The sequence below is a fragment of the Balaenoptera borealis genome (genome assembly GCF_965194805.1).
Source record: "Balaenoptera borealis genome assembly, chromosome: 13".
NCBI classification, from domain to species: domain Eukaryota; kingdom Metazoa; phylum Chordata; class Mammalia; order Artiodactyla; family Balaenopteridae; genus Balaenoptera; species Balaenoptera borealis.
In genome coordinates, this window is record NC_138870.1 from 88,861,483 (window position 1) to 88,886,565 (window position 25,083).

Here is a 25,083-nt window from a genome sequence, read left to right on the forward strand (position 1 = left end):
GTGTCCAGGCACCATCTTCTGTGTTCTTTATCGTCAAATGTGCCATTCCTGGCTAATGTCTCCCACTGTGAAGATAAAGAGAGTAAAACTGTTACTACTTGCAATGCTCTGGCTCTTCAGAACCTATTTGTATGGAAACAGTATAGATTTTCTGGCCTCTGCAGTTCCCTAATACCAATTATTTACTGCTGTTTACGACATTACTCGTGTTGCCACATCATCCATCTTACCCCAGTGAATATGGACTTCCAACGGCTTTCTCAAAGGTCGTTCTGGTGCTTTGTTAATGGCAGCCACAAACACTCGTCTTACCAGAGGTGTGCAGGAAACCGTGAACGATAATTTGTTTTCTGATCATATAAAATTTGCCATTTGGAATTCTATAGTGTAAATGCAGAGCAACACGTTTTCCAACCATGCCATCTCTTGAACCCTTAGGCTGTGGTTACTGCATTTCTAGGTGTGATTTCTTTCAGTGTTGACTGCACCCTGACAAAGATTCAAATTTTAGTCAGGCTCTGGAAACTTCTCCTAGGTCCATCTATGCACTTCCTTGTAAAATCCAGTTTTAGCAAGAACCCTAAGTCAGTTTAACCAGAACCCCTTACCCCTGATATCTGATCACTCTCGATATCTGATGGGTTCTTCATCTTCCACCTTCTCCCAGACAATGTTTGATCACCCTGGCCTGTCTTCAGCAAAGAATCCCATTATGTCAGTTTAGCCAGAATTGCTCTTATTCCTGATGTTTCCTCTTAGTAGTTTTCCATCCACTCACACCCACCCTGCTCTTTTGCTTGTGCTGTATTTGGAGTTGAGCCCCACCTCTCTGCCACACTGTAAAATCCCACTGCAGCTGTCCCTATATCTATCATGATGGTCCTGAGTCAAGATGGTGCCTTACCATCTTTAACAAGTGTCGTTGGATATTTTGTTAACAACCCCTGCCTTCCACACACTGTCACCAGTGGGGAGCCTAGGCGAGGGCCCAGGAGCATATTGAGAAGAATGGTCCCATCCACACAGTGAATGGCTGTCCAGCACAATTTAAGACTGACCTGGGAGAGCATGGCATTACCACATCAACTGGAGGCAAGAAAGGACATCCATTGGAAGGGCCAATTGTGGAGCCTTCTGGGGAGAAAGCAGTGGCCACCCCTGGAGGACTGCCTGACATACAGCGTGGAGCCTGCAGGAGGGTGGGGAGACCCTCCCGGCTGCAAGCAGTGGGGGCAGAGAGTAAAGGATGCCTGCCACCACCTCCCCACATTTGGATGCTCTAGGCCAGAAATGATGCTGCAATCAGAATGCTGACGAAAGAGATCTGAGGTTCAAGTCCAAGGACTGTCTGCTTCTGGCAACTGGAGCCCATACAGGACCAGATTCAGGTTGGGCAGCCTACCCGGATGGCACTGCTGATCCTGGCTAGTCCCAGGTACCGGAGGGGGACTTAGAAGTAAAATCTGAGGAAGCAGGGGTGGGTGAACTTTTTTGTGTGTAAGGCCCAGAGAGTAAATACTTTAGGTTTTGCAGGTTGTTTGGTCTCTCTGCCAGCTACTCAATTCTGCTGTTATAGAGGAAAAGCAGCCAAAAATATTTGGTTACAGTATGTAAGCAAATGGGCATGGCAACATTCTAATAAAACTATTTACAAAAATAGGCAGTGAACTGGATTTAGCCCACTGGCCATACCTTTATAATCACTGCACGTGGCAGAGGGCTCAGGGCAGGGGCTTCACTTGGCTGGGTCTGATGGTGGGACTATAGGATCAAATGGTAAGTGCATCTGTAATTTTAGTAGATATGGCCAGATTCCCCTGTACAGAGTTATTATCATTTTATCATGGTAAAATTATCATTTACCACTAGCAATTTTGTCTGTTTCCCTACAGCCTTGCCAAGAGACTGTTCTGACTTTGTATTTTTGCCAACTTGATAGGTAAGAAGTGGTATCTCAGTGTGGTTTTCTTTTTTTTCTTTTTAAGGGATTAGCTTGGGAAGAGTGAGGGGAAGAGCCTTCAAAGATATGGGTGCAGCACAGGCAAATGCCCTGGGGAAGTAAAGAGGTTGTCCAGTTGAAGAAATTTTTTTAAATGTATTTATTTTATTTTTTATTTTATTTATTTATTTTTTTGGCCATGCTACATGTCATGCAGGATCTTCCCTGACCAGGGATGGAACCCACGCCCCCTGTAGTGGAAGTGCAGAGTCTTAACCACTGGACCGCCAGGGAATTCCCAGTGTGGTTTTAATTAGCACTTCTTTTATTTTGAGCAATTATTGAGCATCTATTTTGTTTTACTATGTCTTTGGCTATTATACTATTGGGTTGTTGGTCTTTTTCTTCCTGATTTATAGAAGTTCTTTATATATTAAGGAGATTAACCCTTAATGCGTATTCTGTAGTTGTTGGAATAGTGGTCTATACATGTCAATTAGGTCAAAGAGGTTGATACTGTTGTTTAAATGTTTAAGATACCTAGTAGTCAAGTGGAGTTGTTCAACAGGCATTTGGAAATACAAATGTGTTTCCTTAATTTCTCTTTCTGATCTTTCATTGTTAGTGTATAGAAATGCAAGAAATTTCTGTGTATTAATTTTGTATCCTGCAACCTTACCAAATACATTGATGAGCTCTAGTAGTTTTCTGGTAGCATCTTTAGGATTCTCTATGTATAATATCATGTCATCTGCAAACAGTGACAGTTTTACTTCTTCTTTCTCAATTTGGATTCCTTTTTCTTCTCCGATTGCTGTGGCTAGGACTTCCAAAACTATGTTGAATAAAAGTGGTGCAGAGTAGACATCCTTGTCTTGTTCCTGCTCTTAGAGGAAATGCTTTCAACTTTTCACTGTTGCATATGATGTTAGCTGTGGGTTTGTCATATATGGCGTTTATTATGTTGAGGTATGATAAAACCTGGAGATAAAAACTCTGGAGAGTTTTTATCATAAATGGGTGTTGAATTTTGTCAAAAGCTTTTTCTGCATTTATTGAGATGATCATATGGTTTTTATTCTTGTTTGTTAATGTGGTGTATCACACTGATTGATTTGCTGATATTGAAGAATACTTGCATCCCTGGGATAAATCCCACTTGAACTGATCCTACTTCATCAGGACTTCCTTGGTGGTCCAGTGGTTAAGACTTCACCTTTCAATGCAGGGGGTGTGGGTTCGATCCCTGGTTGGGGAGCTAAGATCCCACATGCCTCACGGCCAAAAACCCAAAACATAAAACAGAAGCAATATTGTAACAAATTCAATAAAAACTTTAAAAATTGTCCACATTAAAAAAAGTCTTTAAAATAAAATCCCAGTTGATCATGGTGTATGATCCTTTTAATGTATTGTTGGATTCGGTTTGCTAGTATTTTGTTGAGGATTTTTGCATCTATGTTCATCAGTGATATTGGCCTGTAATTTTCTTTTTTTATGGTATCTTTGTCTGGTTTTGGTATCAGGGTGATGGTGGCCTCATAGAATGAGTTTGGGAGTGTTCCCCTGTAATTTTTTGCAATAGTTTCAGAAGGATAGGTGTTAACTCTTCTCTAAATGTTTGATAGAATTCACCTGTGAAGCCATCTGGTCCTGGACTTTTGTTGGAAGTTTTTAAAATCACAGTTTCAATTTCAGTGCTTGTGATTGGTCTGTTCATGTTTTCTATTTCTTCCTGGTTCAGTCTTGGAAGATTGTACCTTTCTAAGAATTTGTCAGTTTCTTCCAGGTTGTCCATTTTATTGGCACATAGCTGCTTGCAGTAGTCTCTTATGATCCCTTGTATTTCTGTGGTTTCAGTTGTAACTTTTTTCATTTCTAATTTTATTGATTTAAGCCATCTCCTTTTTTTTTCATGAGTCTGGCTAAAGGTTTATCAAGTTTATCTTTTCAAAGAACCAGCTTTTAGTTTCATTGACCTTTTCTATTGTTTTCTTCATTTCTATTTCATTTATTTTTGCTGATATTTATGATTTCTTTCCTTCTACTAACTTTGGGTTTTGTTTGTTCTTTCTGTAGTTGCTTTAGGTGTAAGGTTATGTTTTTCTTGTTTCCAGAGGTAAGACTGTATTGCTATAAACTTTCCTTTTAGAACTGCTTTTGCTGCATCCCATAGGTTTTGGATCATTGTGTTTTCATTTTCATTTGTCTCTAAGCATTTCCTCTGTGATTTCTCCAGTGATCCATTGGTTGTTTAGTATGGAAATACAAATGTGGAACTCGGGTGAGAGTCCAGACTGAGAAATTTAGGAATAATAGTTATAGATGGCATTTGAAACAATGAGATAGGTGAGGTCACCTACGGATAAAAAATAGAGAAACGGTAATAAAAACTGAGCTGTAGGGCATTCCAACACTTAGAGACTGAGAGGTGGAGGAACCACCAGCAAGACAGAGAGGAGGCTTCCAGTGGTGCAGAAAAGAAAGCAAAAGGCAGACTTTTTTGTAAGCCAAGTGAAGAAAGTATTTCAAGGAGGAAGGAGACTCTGTCATATACCTTTAGAGGCTGAGTAAGATGAGGATTTTTACTGAGAACTGATCTCTGGATTTGCAACATGGAGACTGCTGGTGACCCTGACGGGGTACTTTCAGTAGAGTGGTGGGGACAAAAGCCTGATCTCCCAGAGAGTGAAGTGATTAGAGAAACAGAGGAGGTTGCTGGGCAGTTGAGGGTTAACTTGATGTCTGAGGTTATGAATGTAAAGATCTGTCCTAGCAGTCATGGGTTCTTCATGAACCATATTCAGCTGTTCAAATGTAGGCAAAGGATAGGCAGAGAGCTGTATTTAACCAGAGCTGTCCAGTAAGTATGAAGGAGGCAGTTGAGGATGTACAGATTGATGGGCCAAGGAACCTAAGCTGAATAATGAGGAGAGACCCTAACAGTGAAAAAGTGGTAAAGCAATGGAGTGGAGATCTAGGTATGGTCAAAGCCCAATTTATTATGCTCATAAACACAACATATATACACGGACCACCCAGTCTCTTCTGGGTGAGTTCCACACAAGCTCAGTGTTCATCTGGTTTATCAAGAAGTAAGTACAACAAGGCTGGGTAAATACATCTTAAATTTTATTATTTGGTTTACAACAATTCAAAGATGGCAGATGCCCATTATAAATGGGTATACTATACTAGAGCCATATCATAAGGCAAGGAAGCCCAATTACTGAAAGACCCTTCAAAATGTACTTCCCTTGGCTACATCATTGATAGTCTACGTCGTGGAATTTTTGATGTCTCCCAGAAGATACATTACCATCAGTTTCTATTTTATTAGGTTCTAAGAAACTTTATTTTTTAAAGAAAAAAATGATTGGAGGGAAAAAATAAAAAATGTCTTTGAAAAGACTATCTGTATTTAAATAAAGTGCCTGATAAATTAGTGAAGGGAAGAAGTTTAGAAAGCAAACTTATGTTGTATAAAAATAAATATTGTGAATTTGCTGTATATAAGACTGATAATAAATGATTTTTGTGGGTAGGCAAAGTTATCTTATTGGTTCCACTTATGAAAACGCTTTCAAAAAACCAGTAAAATTTTTTAAAAGGAATTTAAACCTCTTTTATAAATTAATTCAGCTAATTGGTGACTGATTTTTCCATGTCTTTATTTTTTTTCCCGTTACATGTCTTTTAGACATTTTGTTGCTGTAACCAAGATTGGGTAGCAAAAGAGAGAGGGGACAGAACCCATATCAATCATCCTAGTTATCTATTAGCATCTCATGGAAAATGGCTAGATCTGGGAAGGGTGGTGGCAATTAAATATTCTATGAAATAAGGCATTGTTCTTTCTTCCAAAGTATTCATTTATCTTTGATTTCCTTGGTCTTAGGAACATGAATAATTTAGAGTTGGCTATACTTACCATCAAGATATATTAAGTGAAGATTTCCCTGTCTGAAATTGGAGAGACGTAGCAATACTCTATTCTACTTTAGAAAATCCTGTTTCTCTAGTTGATTTCCTATCAGTTAATGAGTTAGGTACTCTTGGTACATTTGGAGGGTCACAGAAATAGAACTGGCTTAGGAGACTGGAGACCTGTACTTAATCACAATTTGGGTACTCTGTAGCTGTGCAACATTAAAAATGTACCTTCTCTGATTTTCAGTTTCTTCTGCTGTAAAATAGAGATAGGAATATCTACCTGACCTATGTCACATGTACTGTTGTGAGTACTAAATAATACATGTATTTGAATGTGTTTTGGAATATGTAATGCACTAAAGTTGTTGGTAAATGCTTTAAAAATGTGGTTTCCTGTGCACTTCTTTAGGTTAAAAAAATGAAAATAGAAATCACTGGGAAATATAAATCCTTCTGAATCATATAGCCCAAATGTAAATAAGTAATTTACAAATGCTTTACAATAAAATCCAAGAAATTATTTATGGATATTTTAAAAATAAAAAATCTTGCAGCTAAATAGTCATCAACTTAATCATTCTTTCTTTTATAAGAATGTTCACTATGTGACAATATAACTCTCCAAAGGAGAAATTCTATAATTAGTTCAGTTCTCTGCCTCAGTAGCTTCATTATAAGGCAGAAGAATGGAATAAATTTTCAAAATAAGCAAAAATATATAACTCTAAACCACAGTCCCCTTATTTTAAAGAGCTTAATAGGAACACTTCCCCCAATATATTTATAAACAACCTACTACTTATATAATGTTAACACTAATTGACAACTTAAACCACAACGATCAAAGTCAATGTGCATTTCTTCTTCCCTTTATCAGTTAAATTATTAAATATCTGACAGTCTTGAGAGATTCCACTGCATTTTTTAAAAAAATGAACTATATGTAATATAAAAATGCTTACCTATTGAATAACTAAGGTGTTGATCAAGTGTTCAGAATACAATCAGAGTTTTAGAAAAATATTTGAGAAACATAGTAGTGTACCTGATAGTCTCCCACGTAGAAATCAGCCTGTGCAAACAGATGATGTGCACAGGCATGAACAATAACCGAAGTAACCCCACCAATTTCTCCTTTAAAATGGTAAGCCTACAAGTTTCAATAGAGTTCTTAAGAGGAGTGAATGAATCATTTGCTCATTCTAAATCTTATGATAGCTTGGTTATATTAAATGGTACAGTTTTTTTTAATGAGAAGAAAGTATTAATTATAAGGTAGGTAACAAATACTAAATTCTGGCCAGAAGCAAAATTTTTGCACCACATGACAAAAGCATACCAATAAAATGTGCTAAAGAATAACCACAGAATGCTAATATCCCACTATGATCTTTGCTATCAACAATTTTTAGCAAAGATTAAGCTCTCCATCAAAAGCTTCTGTCTCTCTCTTTCACACACCACACACACACACACGCACACACACACGATTTCTCACATCATCTTGTTTCTACAAACACAGCTCATGTTATCTCATTTTGGACTATAAAGTCTTCAGAAAAAGATCAACATTCTTTCAACAAATCAATGATCAAAACTGACCCACTGATGGGACGTCCCTGGCGGTCCAGTGGTTAGCACTCTGAGCTCCCAATGCAGGGGCACAGGTTCGATCCTTGGTCAGGCAACTAAGAGCCCGCATGCCACATGGCACGGCCAAAAAAAAAAAATGACCCATTGCTTTCATTAAAGGCCATTCTGTGTTTAAAGGGTAGCCTGCTGAGAACGTGCAGAGTTGAAATTAAATTAGCATCAGCACAGGGAAATTCATACAAACAGGTAAAAGTGAGTTTATCTCATACTCAGCAGAACATATTGAGGTCAGGTTAGGAGCAAAGTAATTGGTAAATGGATCCTCAGCTGGCAGAGAGGTGGGCATAGTTAGAACTATTACAAGCTTGGTTGGGCCCCTTTCATTTTAAAGTCTGCTTTGCAGTACAACACATCTGTGAGACAAGAAAGGCTAAACCAGAACTCTGTTTCCTTTAACGTGGCATTATGAGTTAAACAGTAATGCATTACATTTCTGCTACGTCTGTGGTTTTAAAATTATTCATTGTAAACATCCTATATTCTTTCCTATTTAATTAATTTCAGAGCTTGAGCTTGTGTCTATGTCTATGTCAAATTATCATTTATTCTATGAAAAGCAGCACAAATACTGTTCATTCTGGTTTCAGCACAAATTCTTTAAAAAAAAAATGTTAAGGCCATTTAATGGAATCAGGGCCAACTGAAGATTACCCTCTCAGAAATCAAACTACTGAATTAAAATTTTTGAAAAAGAGCCATAAGTGGTTGTCTTTGTGTTTTCCTTCTTGGTAACTTGAGAGCAGTTTGTAGGATTTATTAGTCTCCAACATCTCCATCTCGATCTCCAATAAGCCAAAGAAAATGAAAACTTAAGGCTAACAAGGCTGTCCCGAGCAGATCACCCAATGCCGTCAGATAGGGGATGGAGAAGCTATCCGGGTCCTTTCCTTTCCTCCAGAAATGATGGACCATCCAGTCAGCGATCCACAGCAAGGTAAACACCTAGAAGAGAACACCAAAGATTACTCCTGTCGCCTGGACAGTCCTAGCCCAGTAAACATGGCCGTAAGCCTAAGCCACTGCTCTCTGAAGGGAACAGCATGCGTCTAAGTCAAGAACCTCATTGGAAAAGAAGAAAGAGTTAATTGACAGTAACATTTTCTTTTCACAAGAAAAATACTATGTATCACTGCAATTAATAAAGTTTTTCTTCAACTTGTCACATATATCTTCTCATTTTCTTCCAGCCTTCCCCAAACCACCATGTTCCTTACATTTAATAGTATTGTACATTTTGCCAAACCACTGTTGTTTCAACTTCTTCCTATATGATAAATCTGTGAAGAAGGAAGAAGACATACGAAGAAGGAAATAAAAATTAAAATAAGGAATAACATTCTCCTATTGCAGGTACAATCAAATAAAATAAAGATGGAGAACTGACCATTCACTTACTAATTATAAGGCCATTGGTGGCTTGTCAAGGAAAACTTTGGTTCAATGGAAAGAACAGTCACCAGAAGGTAAGTGCACTGAGGAGTGACTTGTTGATACAGATACAGATATATTTATAGACAGACAGGGTCAAAATATTTCAAAGGGCTATTCAAACACTAAGGTGATATAAGTAAGTATTTTCTAGGATATCAGGAATATTAAGACCTTTGTAATGCTTTGAATTTAGGGATCAGATACATGATTTTTTTCTTTCATCCATTTAGAGTAAGAGGATTCTCTAATTTTCAAACACCTAAAGTATTAAAAGGGATTTGGGATTAGAGAGGTTAATGTTCACTGGTTTGGGACAAGTTGGCAAGTACAGGATACTGGTTAAGAGCATATCTCTATACCTGCTGGCTAACTATAGGCAAGTTACTTAACCTCTCTATGTCTCTAAATGAACATTAGAGATGATAATGGCATCTGCTCTCATGAGCATGTTGTGAGGATTAAATAACAGACTGAATAATTCAGTGCCTGGCACACAATACACTTTCAATAGACGTCTGCCATTAGTTGATTTTAACAGTGTCATTGCTATTACATTGCTATTTGTGGTAGTGAGAACACTGGTATGTATAGGAGGAAGCCCGCCTAGGTCTAGCCGAGCCCAGGGTCTGTGACCTTTCACTACTCCGACAAGTAGGCCATGAAGGTGAGGTGTCTGCCTTGGGTTCCAAACTTCTGTGCTGTGGTTTAGCTCTGACACCTTTACCAGGAAGGATGGTGGCTTGTCCAAGCTGAGAGCCATATACTTAATCCAAAGGAGGGAACTTCACATGTCTTTGGACATCAGTCAGAGAGAGAGGTTGTACTTTAAGTCCCGTTTTCTTTTGTATGAGGCTGATTCTTCCTTAGTGTTTCATGGCAAAGACTGTTTTGGAATCATATTGTCCTGTTCTTCAGGACAATCTGTTTTGCGTGTGGAGGAAGCATGGAATGTTAGAAATAATCCTGGATTTGGAAGTCATAAGATCTGGATTTGATTTCCACTTTGGCCATTTATCAGCTATATGACTCTGGGCAAGCTTCTTACCATTAACCCTCAATTTCCTCATTTGAGGAGAACAAAACCAAAACGGGCCTGATATCTGCCATACTTACTTTGAGATAATTAATAAGAGCCTCGGTTTAGGAAGATGAAGAGAAAGGTAAAAAGGCAGCACAGTCTCAAGGTACATTAATAAAAGCATAGTGTACAGACCGAGAGAGTGTCACCCACTGGACCCTGGATGGGTCAGGCCACAACTCGGCAGTGTGTTAGGAACTTGCTCACCCCTGTGCTTCCAGCACCTAGCAGAGTGACTAGCTCACAAAGTAGACCCTTGATATCTGACTGAGGGCATAAGAATCAGCGGGAGACAAGGTCATTCATATAAGAGACTCCTATGAGAACAAGAACTGTTTGTCCTGGGCAAGGAGGGCAGGAGATGTAAACTTAAGAAGGTTATTGTGTCAGGAGACACTAGCTTATAACACACAGTGTCAGAGGGTAGAGTTTTAGGGTAAAGGGTAAAAGTTACCAAAAGTCACCAAAACAACTTAAAAAAAAACCCAATTTGGGCTGTCTATAAATGTAACAAATTATGTAGTAAACTCTGTATTACTGGAGTATATGAAGGTTCAGTAAAGAAATTTGTTGATTGTGTGAGTAATATGTGCTGGAGGAAACAAAATTCTTAAAGAGAATGAGGGTAGCTATTTTCTCTGGGATTGGCAGGAAATACAAACAAATAAATCCATATTGTATATTTTTTATAACATTACGTATTTATATATTAATAATATGAGTATATTTATATAAATTTATATAACATACATCATACATATGTGATATATAATTTACTAATTCGTGGTATAACATTTACACTGAATGGGAGATTTGTCTAGAACAGGGGTTGGCAAACTATAGCCCATGGGCCAAATTCAACCTGCTGCCTGTTTTTTGTAAATAAAATTTTATTGGAACACAACTCTACTCATTTGCTTACTTATTGTGTATTTAGTCTATTATTTAATCCTCACAACCTTCTTATTAAGTAGGTACTGTTATCATCTCTAATGTTCACTTGGAGAAAGTGAGTCAGAGAGGGTAAAAAACCTGTTTTAGTACTACAATGACAGAATTATGTAGTTGGGACAGAGACCATATGGTCCACAAACACAAAATAGAACTAAAATGGCATCCTTACCTCATACTCACAAATAAATTCCAGGTAAAGACAAATATAAAAAGTAATACTTGGACTTCCCTTGTGGCACAGTGGTTAAGAATCCACCTGCCAATGCAGGGGACACGGGTTCGAGCCCTGGTCTGGGAAGATCCCACATGCTGTGGAGCAACTAAGCCCATGCACCACAACTACTGAGGCTGTGCTCTAGAGCCCGCAAGCCACAACTACTGAGCCAGCGCACCTAGAGCCCGGGCTCCGCAGTAAGAGAAGCCACCGCAATGAGAAGCCCACGCACCGCAACGAAGAGTAGCCCCCGCTCGCCGCAACTAGAGAAAGCTCATGTGCAGCAATGAAGACGCAACGCAGCCAAAAATAGATAAATAAATAAATTTATTTTTTAAAAAAAGCAATATCTTCCTAGGCATATCTTACAAAAAAAAAAAGCAATACTCAAAAAGTTTTATAAGAAAATGTAAGAGAAGGTCTTTAAGACCTTGATGTAGGGAATGATTTCATAAATAAAATGCATAATATATTAAAGGAGCTGTTTATAACTTACATTAAAGATTCCTGTGGTTCAATAAATACCATAAATAAAGTTAAAAATCATGCCCCAGGCTTGGAAAAAAATCTCTGCACTACACAGAACTGACAAAAAAATTAGTATTCAAATACTAAGAGAATATCCAGAGAACTCTTACAGTTCCTTAGAAAAAGAAAAAATCCAACAGAATAGAAGAGGAAACCTAAAGCTCTAATAAACATATGAAAAGATGCCCAACCTCACTAATAATATGGGGATGTAAATTAAAACCACACTGAACTCCATTTCATATCCATCTGGCTGACAGAAATCACCTTTTAAACAACAATAATAGTGAACATTGTTTTTGAAATGGCCCTTTATGGGGCCATGCAGTATTCAAAGAGGTTAACGTGTATGAACTGATTCAATTTTCAAAACATCTCTGTAAAATGCTATCGATTTTTACTATCCCTATTTGAGGTATGAGGAAACAAAGGCACTTATAGAGTATAAGAAGTCTGCCCAAGATCACACAGCTCATAGGTAGTCAGGCTCAAACTCATCCACTCAAGTTTAGTCTAACACTAAAGCCCAAGTTCTCATCCATCAGTGAAGTACATTGTCTTGGTAAAAAAGAACTCCACATTGGCAACATGCACAATTATTAATACTTTGGAGAGTAATGTGGCACTGCGTGTTAAGTGTGAAGATGTGCAGCTCCTTAGTTCAGCAATTCCACTGGAAACAATGATTTTTTTCCCTCTTGCAACCCTAAAAGGATAAAACTATGTAGGCTAAAGGAGGCTAGCCTAAGGGGCTCTGCTGGGCCCAGGTCCCATGTGGCTACCCAAGGACCAGGAAGACCAATATCTTGGTGTACTGTATGCATGTATACTAAGAGAGATGTGCAAGGATATTCACTGCATCACTGCTGTAAAAGTCGAAAATTGGAAATAACCTGAAATGTCTATTGAAACAAGAAGGGCTAAATTAACTGTTAGGTCATACAACTGAACACTTATATAGAAGCTAAAATGAATGAAAAAGAGGGACTTCCCTGGTAGCGTAGTGGATAAGACTCTGCGCTCCCAATGCAAGGGGCACGGGTTCGACCCCTGGTCAGGGAAATGGATCCCACATGCATGCTGCAACTAAGAGTTCTCATGCCACAACTAAGGAGCTGGTGAGCTCCAACTAAGGAGCCCTGGAGCTGCAACTAAGGAGCCTGCCTGCCTAAACTAAGGAGTCCATGTGCTGCAACTAAGGAGCTGGCAAGCCACCACTAAGGAGCCTGCCTGCTGCAACTAAGACCCGGTACAACCAAATAAATAAATATTTGAAAAATAAATAAATAAAATGAATGAAAAAGAGCTACATGAATCAACATGAGTATGTCTCAAAAGCGTAAGGCTGAATGAAAAAAGCAGTATAAATAAATGATTCTAATAAGGTTTATAAATATGAAACACAACACGTTATTTATAGATACACACATCTGTAGCAATAGTATAAAAACATGCATGGCAACGATACATACCAATTTAGAATGCTAATAACTGCTAGGAAGAGAGTGAAATAAGACTAGGAAGGGATATCTAGGAGGCACCAACCATAGGTATGATGTATTTTTATTGATCATTTTGAAATAGTTGCTTAAATAATTTGTTAATGGTTGATAGAGCTGGGTGGTAATTACATGGTTATCTTATTTCCTATCATCTCCTGTACATTTGTGTTTCGTAATACAAAGTGTAAGCAGCTGGGGCAGCGGCAACTCACTGACCAGGGCTGCCCGGGCTACTACTTAAATACCTACCCAGGGGGATGCCTGAGAAAGGAAGGCAGTAAGTATGCCCTGTAGAATCCATGACAAGTTTGGACTTGTAAGGACCAAGTAGTGCTGAGGCTAACACCAAAGGATTATTTTAAAGTCTGTGAATGACTCTTCACGAAGATGGCGCTGCAGGGGAAGAAGGAAGCCGCTGACCTCCCAAAGCCGAAGCCAAAACAAAGGCTTTGAAGGTCAAGAAAGCAGTGTTGAAAGGCATCCACAGCAACAAAAAAAAGATCTGGATGTCATCCGCCTTCTGATGGCCCAAAACACTGTGGCTCAGGAAGCAGCCCAAATATCCTCAGAAGAGCACCCCTAGGAGAAACAAGCTTGACCACTATGCCATCACCAAGTTCCCCCTCACCACTGAGTCAGCCATAAAGAAAACAGAAGGCAATAACACACTGGGGTTCACTGTGGATGTCAAGGCCAACAAGCACCAAATTAAACGGACTGTGAAGAAGCTCTATGACACTGACGTGGCTAAGGTCAACACCCTGATCAGGCCTGACAGAGAGAAGAAGGCATATGTCTGACTGGCTCCTGACTACGATGCTTTGGATGTTGCCAACAAAACTGGGATCATCTAAACTGTGTCCAGCTGGCTAATTCTAAATATAAAAGTTTTGACTATAAAAAAAATAAAAATAAAAGTCTGTGAATGGAGTAAGCAAATGTCTTCAATCTTTCATCATTCTTTCAACTGTCCTGCCCAGGTGGGAGAATAAAGGGATGTATTCTAGAGAAACTGAATGGGAATGACTCAGGTCTCAAGGATACCAGACACTACGAGGTATTGGCAGAGGATGACGATGAATTGGAAGTCTGCACAGTTAACAGTGGGATTCTTTCAGACCTTTATTTTGTTCCAAGAACAGAGGCAGGCGGGAGTATAACTCCCCAGAGAGGAGGTTAGATGTTCAAACTTGCAGGGCTCCCCGTGAAATGGCCAACCACCCCCGATCCTCCAACAGTAAAGTGCCCAGTCAACAGTCTTCTCCCACCTCCAAGCTACTTAACCTCTCCATGCCTCAGATGCCTTCCTGTACAATAGGGAAAACAATCCCTCTCTCATAGAGATGACGAGATGAGCATTAAACAGGGCAGAGCACTTAGAACAGTGCTGGACACATAGAAAGAACATAATAACTATTTGCCATGAATTAAAAGAAACCAGGTCATATATGAAGTAACAAGAATCTGACTTTTCAACAGCAGCACTAGTAGAAAAGGGAGCGATACCTTCAAAATCCTGAGAGAAGAGTATTTCCAGTCTATAATTCTGTGCCCAGTTTATCAACTGAGTGTTGAGGGTAAACTATAGTCATCTTAAGACATGCAGGCACTCAGAAAAATTCTCCCATGTTCCCTTTGGAACTTTCTTGAAAATGTTTTGATGCAAAATGAGGGAGAGAACCAAGAAAGAGAAAGACCTGAGATCCAGAAAATAGAAGTGCCAACCTAAGAGAGAGTGAGGGAAACCTCCAGGGGAAGAGCTGTGCAGTGGGCTGGCGACAGAGTCCAGACAGAGCTGGAGGGTGGAGTGCTCTGGAAATGAAGTCTCTAGGATAAAGGCAAATTGGTAAATTATCTGATATAACAGAGTTTGGGGGAAGGGACTAATTATAGGTGGGTGACAGTTGTGATGGAACATTTGAAAAAAATTAAGGATAGGTATAAAGAAAACTATGTGAGTGAAAAAATAGGGCAATTATCTCCAGAAAAAAATTGAAGAGAGATAAAAAGAAAGGAAATATATTGCAATACATAATGTGGCTCTGTGATAAAGGATATTTACAGCCATAGAATATAAATAATATTTATTAAATAAAAATTGAGCCTTACTACATTAGGAGGATGAAAGTTGGGGAAATAAGGCATAGAGTAAGATAGCTAAGTGATAACTATAGGTCCACAGATAAGTTTTTACATCGATAAAGCAAAATTAGCAATCCAAGTACAATATAGAGATAAATAACAGAAGATAGCTGAAGGAGCTCTGGAGGACTATCAGTACTGAGCATTTTACTCTCCCCAACATGTAAAATATCTTTTGTTAACATACATAAAATATCTTTTTTCAATAGGTGATGCATACATGAAGTATGCATGAAGTAAATTTAATGTAACTGGTCTTAAAATATTAAATAGTATAAAATGAATATAATGAAATAGAAGGTATCAGCATGTGATAAAAAAGAAAGTACCAGCATGTACCACACACAGTAAGAATATTTCATAAAACTTTAATTTCAGCTATGAAATTATATATACTTACATATAAATAAAATATATAAATATGCGTGCATTTATTTAAATATAAACATATTTCTTACTGAGGTCAAAAACATTTGAAAGCTACTGATCGAACATGTACATCTTACCTGTTGTGTTCTAGGGATGTAACATGTAAATCCCCAGAAGGGGAAAACTATGTCTTCTTTCTATTTGATCTCTTGGTTTCTGGAAAAATACTTATACATGATAAGCCTGAAACCAACGGCTGGTGTTGAAGGGGCTCTATCACTGAATAACTGTGTTACTGTCAACAAGTGAAAAAACCTCTAAGTCTTAGTTTCCTCATCTCTAAAATGAGACTCACGGGCTAGTTGCAGAAATGAAACAAGATAATACATGTAAAGTGTTAAGCAAATGTTTGGTACATAGTAAGTACTCAATAAATATTAGTGCCATCATCATTGATCATCAATTTTTACGCTGTCTCAGAATTTACCACCTTTATTTAAAAGGTAATTGGAATAGAGGCATGACTTTTCACCTTTCTGAGCCTTAGTTCGGGCTTCTTTAAGATGGAAGAATTGGGAGAGACCTCCAAGATGGTGGAAGAGTAAGACGTGGAGATCACCTTCCTCCCCACAAATACATCAGAAATACATCTACATGTGGAACAACTCCTGCAGAACACCTACTGAACGCTGGCAGAAGACCTCAGACTTCCCAAAAGGCAAGAAACTCCTCACGTACCTGGGGAGGGCAAAAGGAAAAAGAAAAAACAGAGACAAAAGAATAGGGACAGGACCTGCCCCTCTGGGAGGGAGCTGTGAAGGAGGAAAAGTTTCTACACACTAGGAAGGCCCTTCGTGGGTGGAGACGGGGAGTGGTCGGGGGGAAGCTTCGGAGCCATGGAGGAGAGCGCAGCAACAGGGGTACAGAGGGCAAAGCGGAGAGATTTCCGCACAGAAGATCGGTGCCGACCAGCACTCACCAGCCTGAGAGGCTTGTCTGCTCACCCGCCGGGGCGGGTGGGGGCTGGGAGCTGAGGCTCAGGCTTCGGAGGTCAGATCCCAGGGAGAGGACTGGGGTTGGCTGTGTGAACACAGCCTGAAAGGGGCTAGTGAGCCACAGCTAGCCGGGAGGGAGTCCAGGAAAAAGTCTGGAGCTGCCGAAGAGGCGAGAGACCATTGTTTCGGGGTGCGCAAGGAGAGGGAATTCAGGGGGCCGCCTAAACGAGCTCCAGAGACAGGTGTGAGCTGCGGCTATCAGCGCAGACGCCAGAGATGGGCATGAGACGCTAAGGCTGCTGCTGTGGCCACCAAGAAGCCTGTGTGCAAGCACAGGTCACTCTCCACACCTCCCCTCCCGGGAGCCTGTGCAGCCCGCCACTGCCAGGGTCCCGTGATCCAGGGACAACTTCCGTGGGAGAATACACGGCATGCCTCAGGCTGGTGCAACGTCACGCTGGCCTCTGCCGCCACAGCCTCGCCCCGCATCCGTATCCCTCCCTCCCCCCACGGCCTGAGTGAGCCAGAGCCCCCTAATCAGCTGCTCCTTTAACCCCGTCCTGTCTGAGCAAAGAACAGACGCCCTCAGGCGACCTACATGCAGAGGCAGGGCCAGATCCAAAGCTGAACCCCAGGAGCTGTGCAAACAAAGAAGAGAAAGGGAAATTTCTCCCAGCAGCCTCAGGAGCAGCGGATTAAAGCTCCACAATCAACCTGAGGTACCTTGCATCTGTGGAATACCTGAGTAGACAACAAATCATCCCAAAATTAAGGCAGTGGACTTTGGGAGCAACGATATACATATATATTTTTCCTTTTTCTCTTTTTGTGAGTGTGTATGTGTATGCTTCTTTATGTGATTTTTCTGTATAGCTTTGCTTTTACCATTTGTCCTAGGGTTCTGTCTGTCCGTTTTTTTTGTTTGTTTCTTTCTTTTTTTAGTATAGTTTTTAGCAGTTGTTATCATTGGTGGATTTGTTTTTTGTTTGGTTGTTCTCTTCTTCTTCTTTTTTAATTACTTTTTAATTTTTTTATCTTTAATAATTATTTTTTATTTTAATCATTTTATTTTATTATTTTTTTCTTTCTTTCTTTCTTTTTTTCTCCCTTTTCTTCTGAGCCGTGTGGCTGACAGGGTCTCGGTGCTCTGGCTGGGTGTCAGGCCTGTGCCTCTGAGGTGGGAGAGCCGAGTTCAGGACATTTGTCCACCAGAGACCTCCCGGCTGCACGTAATATCAAACTGTGAAAGCTCTCCCAGAGATCTCCAACTCAACGCTAACCCAGCTCCACTCAACGACCAGCAAGCTACAGTGCTGGACACCCTATGCCAAACAACTAACAAGACAGGAACACAACCCCACCCATTAGCAGAGAGGATGCCTAAAATCATAATAAGGTCACAGACACCCCAAAACATACTACTGGACGTGGACGTGCCCACCAGAAAGACAAGATCCAACCTCATTCTCCAGAACACAGGCACCAGTCCCCTACACCAGGAAGCCTACACAATCCACCTAACCAACCTTAGCCACTGGGGGCAGACACCAAAAACAATGGGAACTACGAACCTGCAGCCTGCAAAAAGGAGACCCCAAATGTAGTAAGTAAAGCAAAATGAGAAGACAGAGAAACACACAGCAAATGAAGGAACAAGGTAAAAACTCACCAGACCTAACAAATGAAGAGGAAAAAGGCAGTCTACCTGAGAAAGAATTCAGAGTAATGACAGTAAAGATGATCCAAAATCTTGGAAATAGAATGGAGAAAATATAAGAAACGTTTAATAAGGACCTAGAAGAACTAAAGAGCAAACAAACAATGATGAACAACACAATAAATGAAATTAAAAATTCTCTAGAAGGAATCAATAGCAGAATAACTGAGGCAGAAGAACGGATAAGTGACCTGGAAGATAAAATAGTGGAAATAACTACTGCAGAGCAGAATAAAGAAAAAAGAATGAAAAGAATTGAGGACAGTCTCAGAGACCTCTGGGACAACATTAAATGCACCAACATTCAAACTATACGGGTCCCAGAAGAAGAAGAGATAAAGAAAGGGACTGAGAAAATATTTGAAGAGATTAGAGTTGAAAACTTCCGTAATATGGGAAAGGAAATAGTCAATCAAGTTCAGGAAGCCCAGAGAGTCCCATACAAGATAAATCCAAGGAGAAACACACAAAGACACATATTAATCAAACTATCAAAAATTAAATTCAAAGAAAACATATTAAAAGCAGCAAGGGAAAAGCAACAAATAACATACAAGGGAATCCCCATAAGGTTAACAGCTGATGTTTCAGCAGAAACTCTGCAAGCCAGAAGGGAGTGGCAGGACATATTTCAAGTGTTGAAAGGGAAAAACCTACAACCAAGATTACTCTACCCAGCAAGGATCTCATTCAGATTTGACGGAGAAATTAAAACCTTTACAGACAGGCAAAAGCTAAGAGAATTCAGCACCACCAAACCAGCTTTACAACAAATGCTACAGGAACTTCTCTAGCAAGGAAACACAAGAGAAGGAAAAGACCTACAATAACAAACCCCAAACAATTAAGAAAATGGTAAATGGAACATACATATTGATGATTACCTTAAATGTAAATGGATTAAATGCTCCAACCAAAAAAAAGAGACTGGCTGAATGGACACAAAAACACGACCCATATATATGCTGTCTACAAGAGACCCACTTCAGACCTATGGACACAAACAGACTGAAAGTGAGGGGATGGAAAAAGATATTCCACGCAAATGGATATCAAAAGAAAGCTGGAGTAGCAATTCTCATATCAGAGAAAATAGGCTTTAAAATAAAGGCTATTACAAGAGACAAAGAAGGACACTACATAATGATCAAGGGATCAATCCAAGAAGAAGATAGAACAATTGTAAATATTTATGCACCCAACATAGGAGCACCTCAGTACATAAGGCAAATGCTAACAGCCATAAAAGGGGAAATCGACAGTAACACAATCATAGTAGGGGACTTTAACACCCCACTTTCACCAATGGACAGATCATCCAAAATGAAAATAAATAAGGAAACACAAGCTTTAAATGATACATTAAACAAGATGGACTTAATTGATATTTATAGGACATTCCATCCAAAAACAGCAGATTACACTTTCTTCTCAAGTGCTCATGGAACATTCACCAGCATCGATCATATCTTGGGTCACAAGTCAAGCCTTGGTAAATTTAAGAAAATTGAAATCGTATCAAGTATCTTTTCCAACCACAATGCTATGAGACTAGATATCAATTACAGGAAAAATATCTGTAAAAAATACAAACACATGGAGGCTAAACAATACACTACTTAATAACCAAGAGATTACTGAAGAAGTCAAAGAGGAAATCAAAAAATACCTAGAAACAAATGACAATGAAAACACAACGACCCAAAACCTATGGGATGCAGCAAAAGTAGTTCTAAGAGGGAATTTTATAGCAATACAATCCTACCTCAAGAAACAAGAAACATCTCAAATAAACAACCTAACCTTACACCTAAAGCAATTAGAGAAAGAACAACAAAAAACCCCCAAAGTTAGCAGAAGAAAGAAATCATAAAGTTCAGATCAGAAATAAATGAAAAAGAAATGAGGAAAACAACAGCAATGACCAATAAAACTAAAAGCTGGTTCTTTGAGAAGATAAACAAAATTGATAAACCATTAGCCAGACTCATCAAGAAAAAACAGGGAGAAGACTCAAATCAATAGAATTAGAAATGAAAAAGGAGAAGTAACAAGTGACACTGCAGAAATACAAAGGATCATGAGAGATTACTACAAGCAACTTTATGCCAATAAAATGGACAACCTGGAAGAAATGGACAACTTCTTAGAAAAGCACAACCTTCCAAGACTGAACCAGGAAGAAATAGAAAATATGAACAGACCAATCACAAGTAATGAAATTGAAACTGTGATTACAAATTTTCCAACAAATAAAAGCCCAGGACCAGATGGTTTCACAGGCAAATTCTATAAAACATTTAGAGAAGAGCTAACACCTATCCTTCTCAAACTCTTCCAAAATATGGCAGAGGGAGGAACACTCCCAAACTCATTCTACAAGACGACCATCACCCTGATACCAAAACCAGACAAAGGTGCCACAAAAAAAGAAAACTACAGGCCAATATCACTGATGAACGTAGATGGAAAAATCCTCAACAAAATACTAGCAAACAGAATCCAACAGCACATTAAAAGGATCATACACCATGATCAAGTGGGGTTTATCCCAAGAATGCAAGGATTCTTCAATATACACAAATCAATCAATGTGATACACCATATTAACAAATTGAAGGAGAAAAACCATATGATCATCTCAATAGATGCGGAAAAAGCTTTTGACAAAATTTAACCCCCATTTATGATAAAAACACTCCAGAAAGTAGGCACAGAGGGAACCTCAACATAATACCTTACCTCAACATAATAAAGGCCATATATGACAAACCCACAGCCAACATCATTCTCAGTGGTGAAAAACTGAAACCATTTCCACGAAGATCAGGAACAAGACACGGTTGCCCACTCTCACCACTACTATTCAACATAGTTTTGGAAGTTTTAGCCAAAGCAATCAGAGTAGAAAAAGAAATAAAGGAATCCAAATCAGAAAAGAAGAAGTAAAGCTGTCACTGTTTGCAGATGACATGATACTATACATAGAGAATCCTAAAGATGCTACCAGAAAACTACTAGAGCTAATCAATGAATTTGGTAAAGTAGCAGGATACAAAATTAATGCTCAGAAATCTCTTGCATTCCTATACACTAATGAGGAAAAATCTGAAAGAGAAATAAAGGAAACACTCCCATTTACCATTGCAATAAAAAGAATAAAATACCTAGGAATAAACCTACCTAAGGAGAGAAAAGACCTGTAAGACACTGATTGAAGAAATTAAAGATGATACAAATAGATGGAGAGATATACCATGTTCCTGGATTGGAAAAATCAACATTGTGAAAATGATTATACTACCCAAAGCAATCTACAGATTCAGTGCAATCCCTATCAAACTACCAATGGCATTTTTCACAGAACTAGAACAAAAAATTTCACAATTTGTATGGAAACACAAAAGACCCCGAATAGCCAAAGCAATCTTGAGAAAGAAAAACAGAGCTGGAGGAATCAGGCTCCCTGACTTCAGACTATACTCAAGGCTACAGTAATCAAGATAGTATGGTACTGGCACAAAAACAGAAATATAGATCAATGGAACAGGATAGAAAGCCCAGAGATAAACCCACATACATATGGTCACCTTATCTTTGATAAAGGAGGCAAGAACATACAATGGAGAAAAGACAGCCTCTTCAATAAGTGGTGCTGGGAAGACTGGACAGCTACATGTAAAAGAATGAAATTAGAACACTCCCTAACACCATACACAAAAATAAACTCAAAATGGATTAAAGACCTAAATGTAAGGCCAGACACTATAAAACTCTTAAAGGAAAACATAGGCAGAACACTCTATGACATACAACACAGCAAGATCCTTTTTGACCCACCTCCTAGAGAAATGGAAATAAAAACAAAAATAAACAAATGGGACCTATGAAACTTAAAAGCTTTTGCACAGCAAAAGAAACTATAAACAAGATGAAAAGACAACCCTCAGAATGGGAGAAAATATTTGCAAATGAAGCAACCGACAAAGGATTAATCTCCAAAATTTCAAGCAGCTCATGCAGCTCAATATCAAAAAAACAAACAATCCAATCCAAAAATGGGCAGAAGACCTAAATAGACATTTCTCCAAAGAAGATATACAGATTACCAACAAACACATGAAAGAATGCTCAACATCACTAATCATTAGAGAAATGCAAACCAAAACTACAATGAGGTATCACCTCACACCAGTCAGAAGGGTCATCATCAAAAAAATCTACAAACAATAAATGCTGGAGAGGGTGTGGAGTAAAGGGAACCCTCTTGCACTGTTGGTGGGAATGTAAACTGATACAGCCACTATGGAGAACAGTATGGAGGTTCCTTAAAAATTAGAACTACCATACGACCCAGCATTCCCATTACTGGGCATATACCCTGAGAAAACCATAATTCAGAAAGAGTCATGTACCACAGTGTTCACTGCAGCTCTATTTACAATAGCCAGGACATGGAAGTAACCTACGTGTCCATCGACAGATGAATGGATAAAGAAGATGTGGCACATATATACAATGGAATATTACTCAGCCATAAAAAGAAATGAAACTGAGTTATTTGTAGTGAGGTGGATGGACCCAGAGTCTGTCATACAGAGTGAAGTAAGTCACGAAGAAAAAATCAAATACCGTATGCTAACACATATACACAGAATCTAAGGAAAAAAAAAAAGGTTCTGAAGAACCTAGGGGCAGGACAGGAATAAAGACGCAGACGTAGAGAATGGACTTGAGGACGGGAGGGGGAAGGGTAAGCTGGGACGAAGTGAGAGACTGGCATGGACTTATATATACTACCAAATGTAAAATAGATAGCTAGTGGGAAGCAGCTGCATAGCACAGAGAGATCAGCTCGGTGCTTTGTGACCACCTAGAGGGGTGGGATAGGGAGGGTGGGAGGGAGACGCAAGAGGGAGGAGATATGGGGATATATGTATATGTATACACTTTGTTATAAAGCAGAAACTAACACACCATTGTAAAGCAATTATACTCCAATAAAGATGCTAAAAAAAAAATGGATGAATTGATGTCTCCACAGTCTGTTTTAGCTCTGAAGTACAATGGTAAGAAATCTGTGGTCATAAACCACATAGTGATTGCTCTCCTTATCTCTGCATTTCTTCCTCCATCCTTCCCACATTCTTAGTCTCATAATTGAATTTAAGTTCCCTTCCCATGCAATTTCTTTTTAAAGGTATTGTGATGACTTAAAGGTCAAGCAGGTTTAAATTTATTAATTTTTTTACAAGTTAACAAGGATATCAGTGTTTCTTTGGAACACTGTGTATAAATGAATTATTAAAAGCACAGTAAGTATCAGATACTTCTTAATGCAATATGCTTTATTTTCAAACTAAATGATTATTTAAAGAATGTATGCTTTTTTACTGGGAAAACACATCAAAAATCTAACCAAGCGTAGACTGTATTTTACATGGTCTGTTTGTTTTTTATGAAATATGCACAACTTCTTTGGGTAAATATACCTCCTGAAAAGGCAACTTTGTTGCCCCAGCTAATTATGCATGTTCTAGATGTATTACTTGGAATTTAAATAAATATATAAAACACAGGAATATATATTTGCTTTGGATGACTGATTCTCTCGGCCAGTTCCTTCTCTGAGCTAGAATCAACATTCCCATCCACTAGCATCCCTTCAATGCCCCATTGCCCGTAACAGCCTTGTGTATCATGTGACGAAAGATGATTTCTTTGGGAGAGGAGTGCTTAGAAATATGATACAAATAAACACCAGGAATAGCAAATTAGTACATTTCTTCCTAAGCCTTACAAAAGCTGAATTCATTTTCCCTATAAAAATATGCTTCCCTAATCCAGTTTCCAGACTGCTAATGCTACTCATTAAAATCTAATATTTAAATGTCGGCTAAGAATTTAGGATTATCAGTCAACAGGAATTCAATCTACTCCTGATATACAGATAAAATGTCTTTTCTTTGGCCTGAATTATTTTTGTGAGGTGGCAGGTGGGGTAAGGTAGGAAACAAACAAACTTTATTTTGAGGAGTCCCTAACAGTCACCAAACTTCCCAAGAAGTCCATGGCACAAAAATGGTTAAGGCTTTCTGTCCAAAAGAAACCCTCAGAATGTGTTCAGGAGACAATATAACAATATTCACAGCCTTGATTTTTAATAGCAAAAAACTACAAACAACTTAAAAGTCCATTAAAATAAGAATAGATGAAAAAATCATGGAATATTCATACAATGGAATACTATATAACTAAAATAGATGAACAACAGTTACACATATGAATGAATCTCACATACAATGCTGAGCAAAAGAAGAAAGCCACTTAAACACAAATTCATTGATTCCATTTATAAATTTCAAAACCATGCAAAACTAAAACCATATATTTTTAGGTATCCAAATAAATGCATAATCATAGGGAAGAGCAAAAACCTTTTAGCCAAACAATTCTGAATCAATAGTTTGCTTTGGGGAGGAGGGAGGAGCAGATAGGTAGCTTTAAAAGGTATAGGTACTAGGGTATTGGTAGTGTTATAATTCTTAAGCTGACTGGTGAGTGTCCTGGTGGTCACTGTATTATTACTCTTTATACCTTGTACACGTCATTATTGTTTATCTATTCA

The 25,083-nt window shown here is 38.8% G+C and overlaps 1 protein-coding gene and 1 pseudogene across 8 annotated transcripts in view; one reads left to right on the forward strand and one right to left on the reverse strand.

Moving 5' to 3' along the window:
• Positions 1 to 4,921: 4,921 nt before the first annotated feature.
• SLC41A2 (solute carrier family 41 member 2) overlaps positions 4,922 to 25,083 on the reverse strand; it is a 133,440-nt gene continuing 113,278 nt past the window's right edge. For all 7 annotated transcript variants that reach the window (XM_082349906.1, XM_082349908.1, XM_082349910.1 and 4 more), the window contains one exon: positions 4,922 to 8,467. In XM_082349906.1, coding sequence (XP_082206032.1) covers positions 8,282 to 8,467 — 186 coding nt within the window. In that variant the 3' untranslated portion in view covers positions 4,922 to 8,281. The remainder of the gene's footprint in view (positions 8,468 to 25,083) is intronic.
• Positions 8,477 to 17,074, forward strand: LOC309609048 (large ribosomal subunit protein uL23 pseudogene; annotated as a pseudogene). The gene has a single exon. The product of its transcript is annotated as a large ribosomal subunit protein uL23 pseudogene (transcript).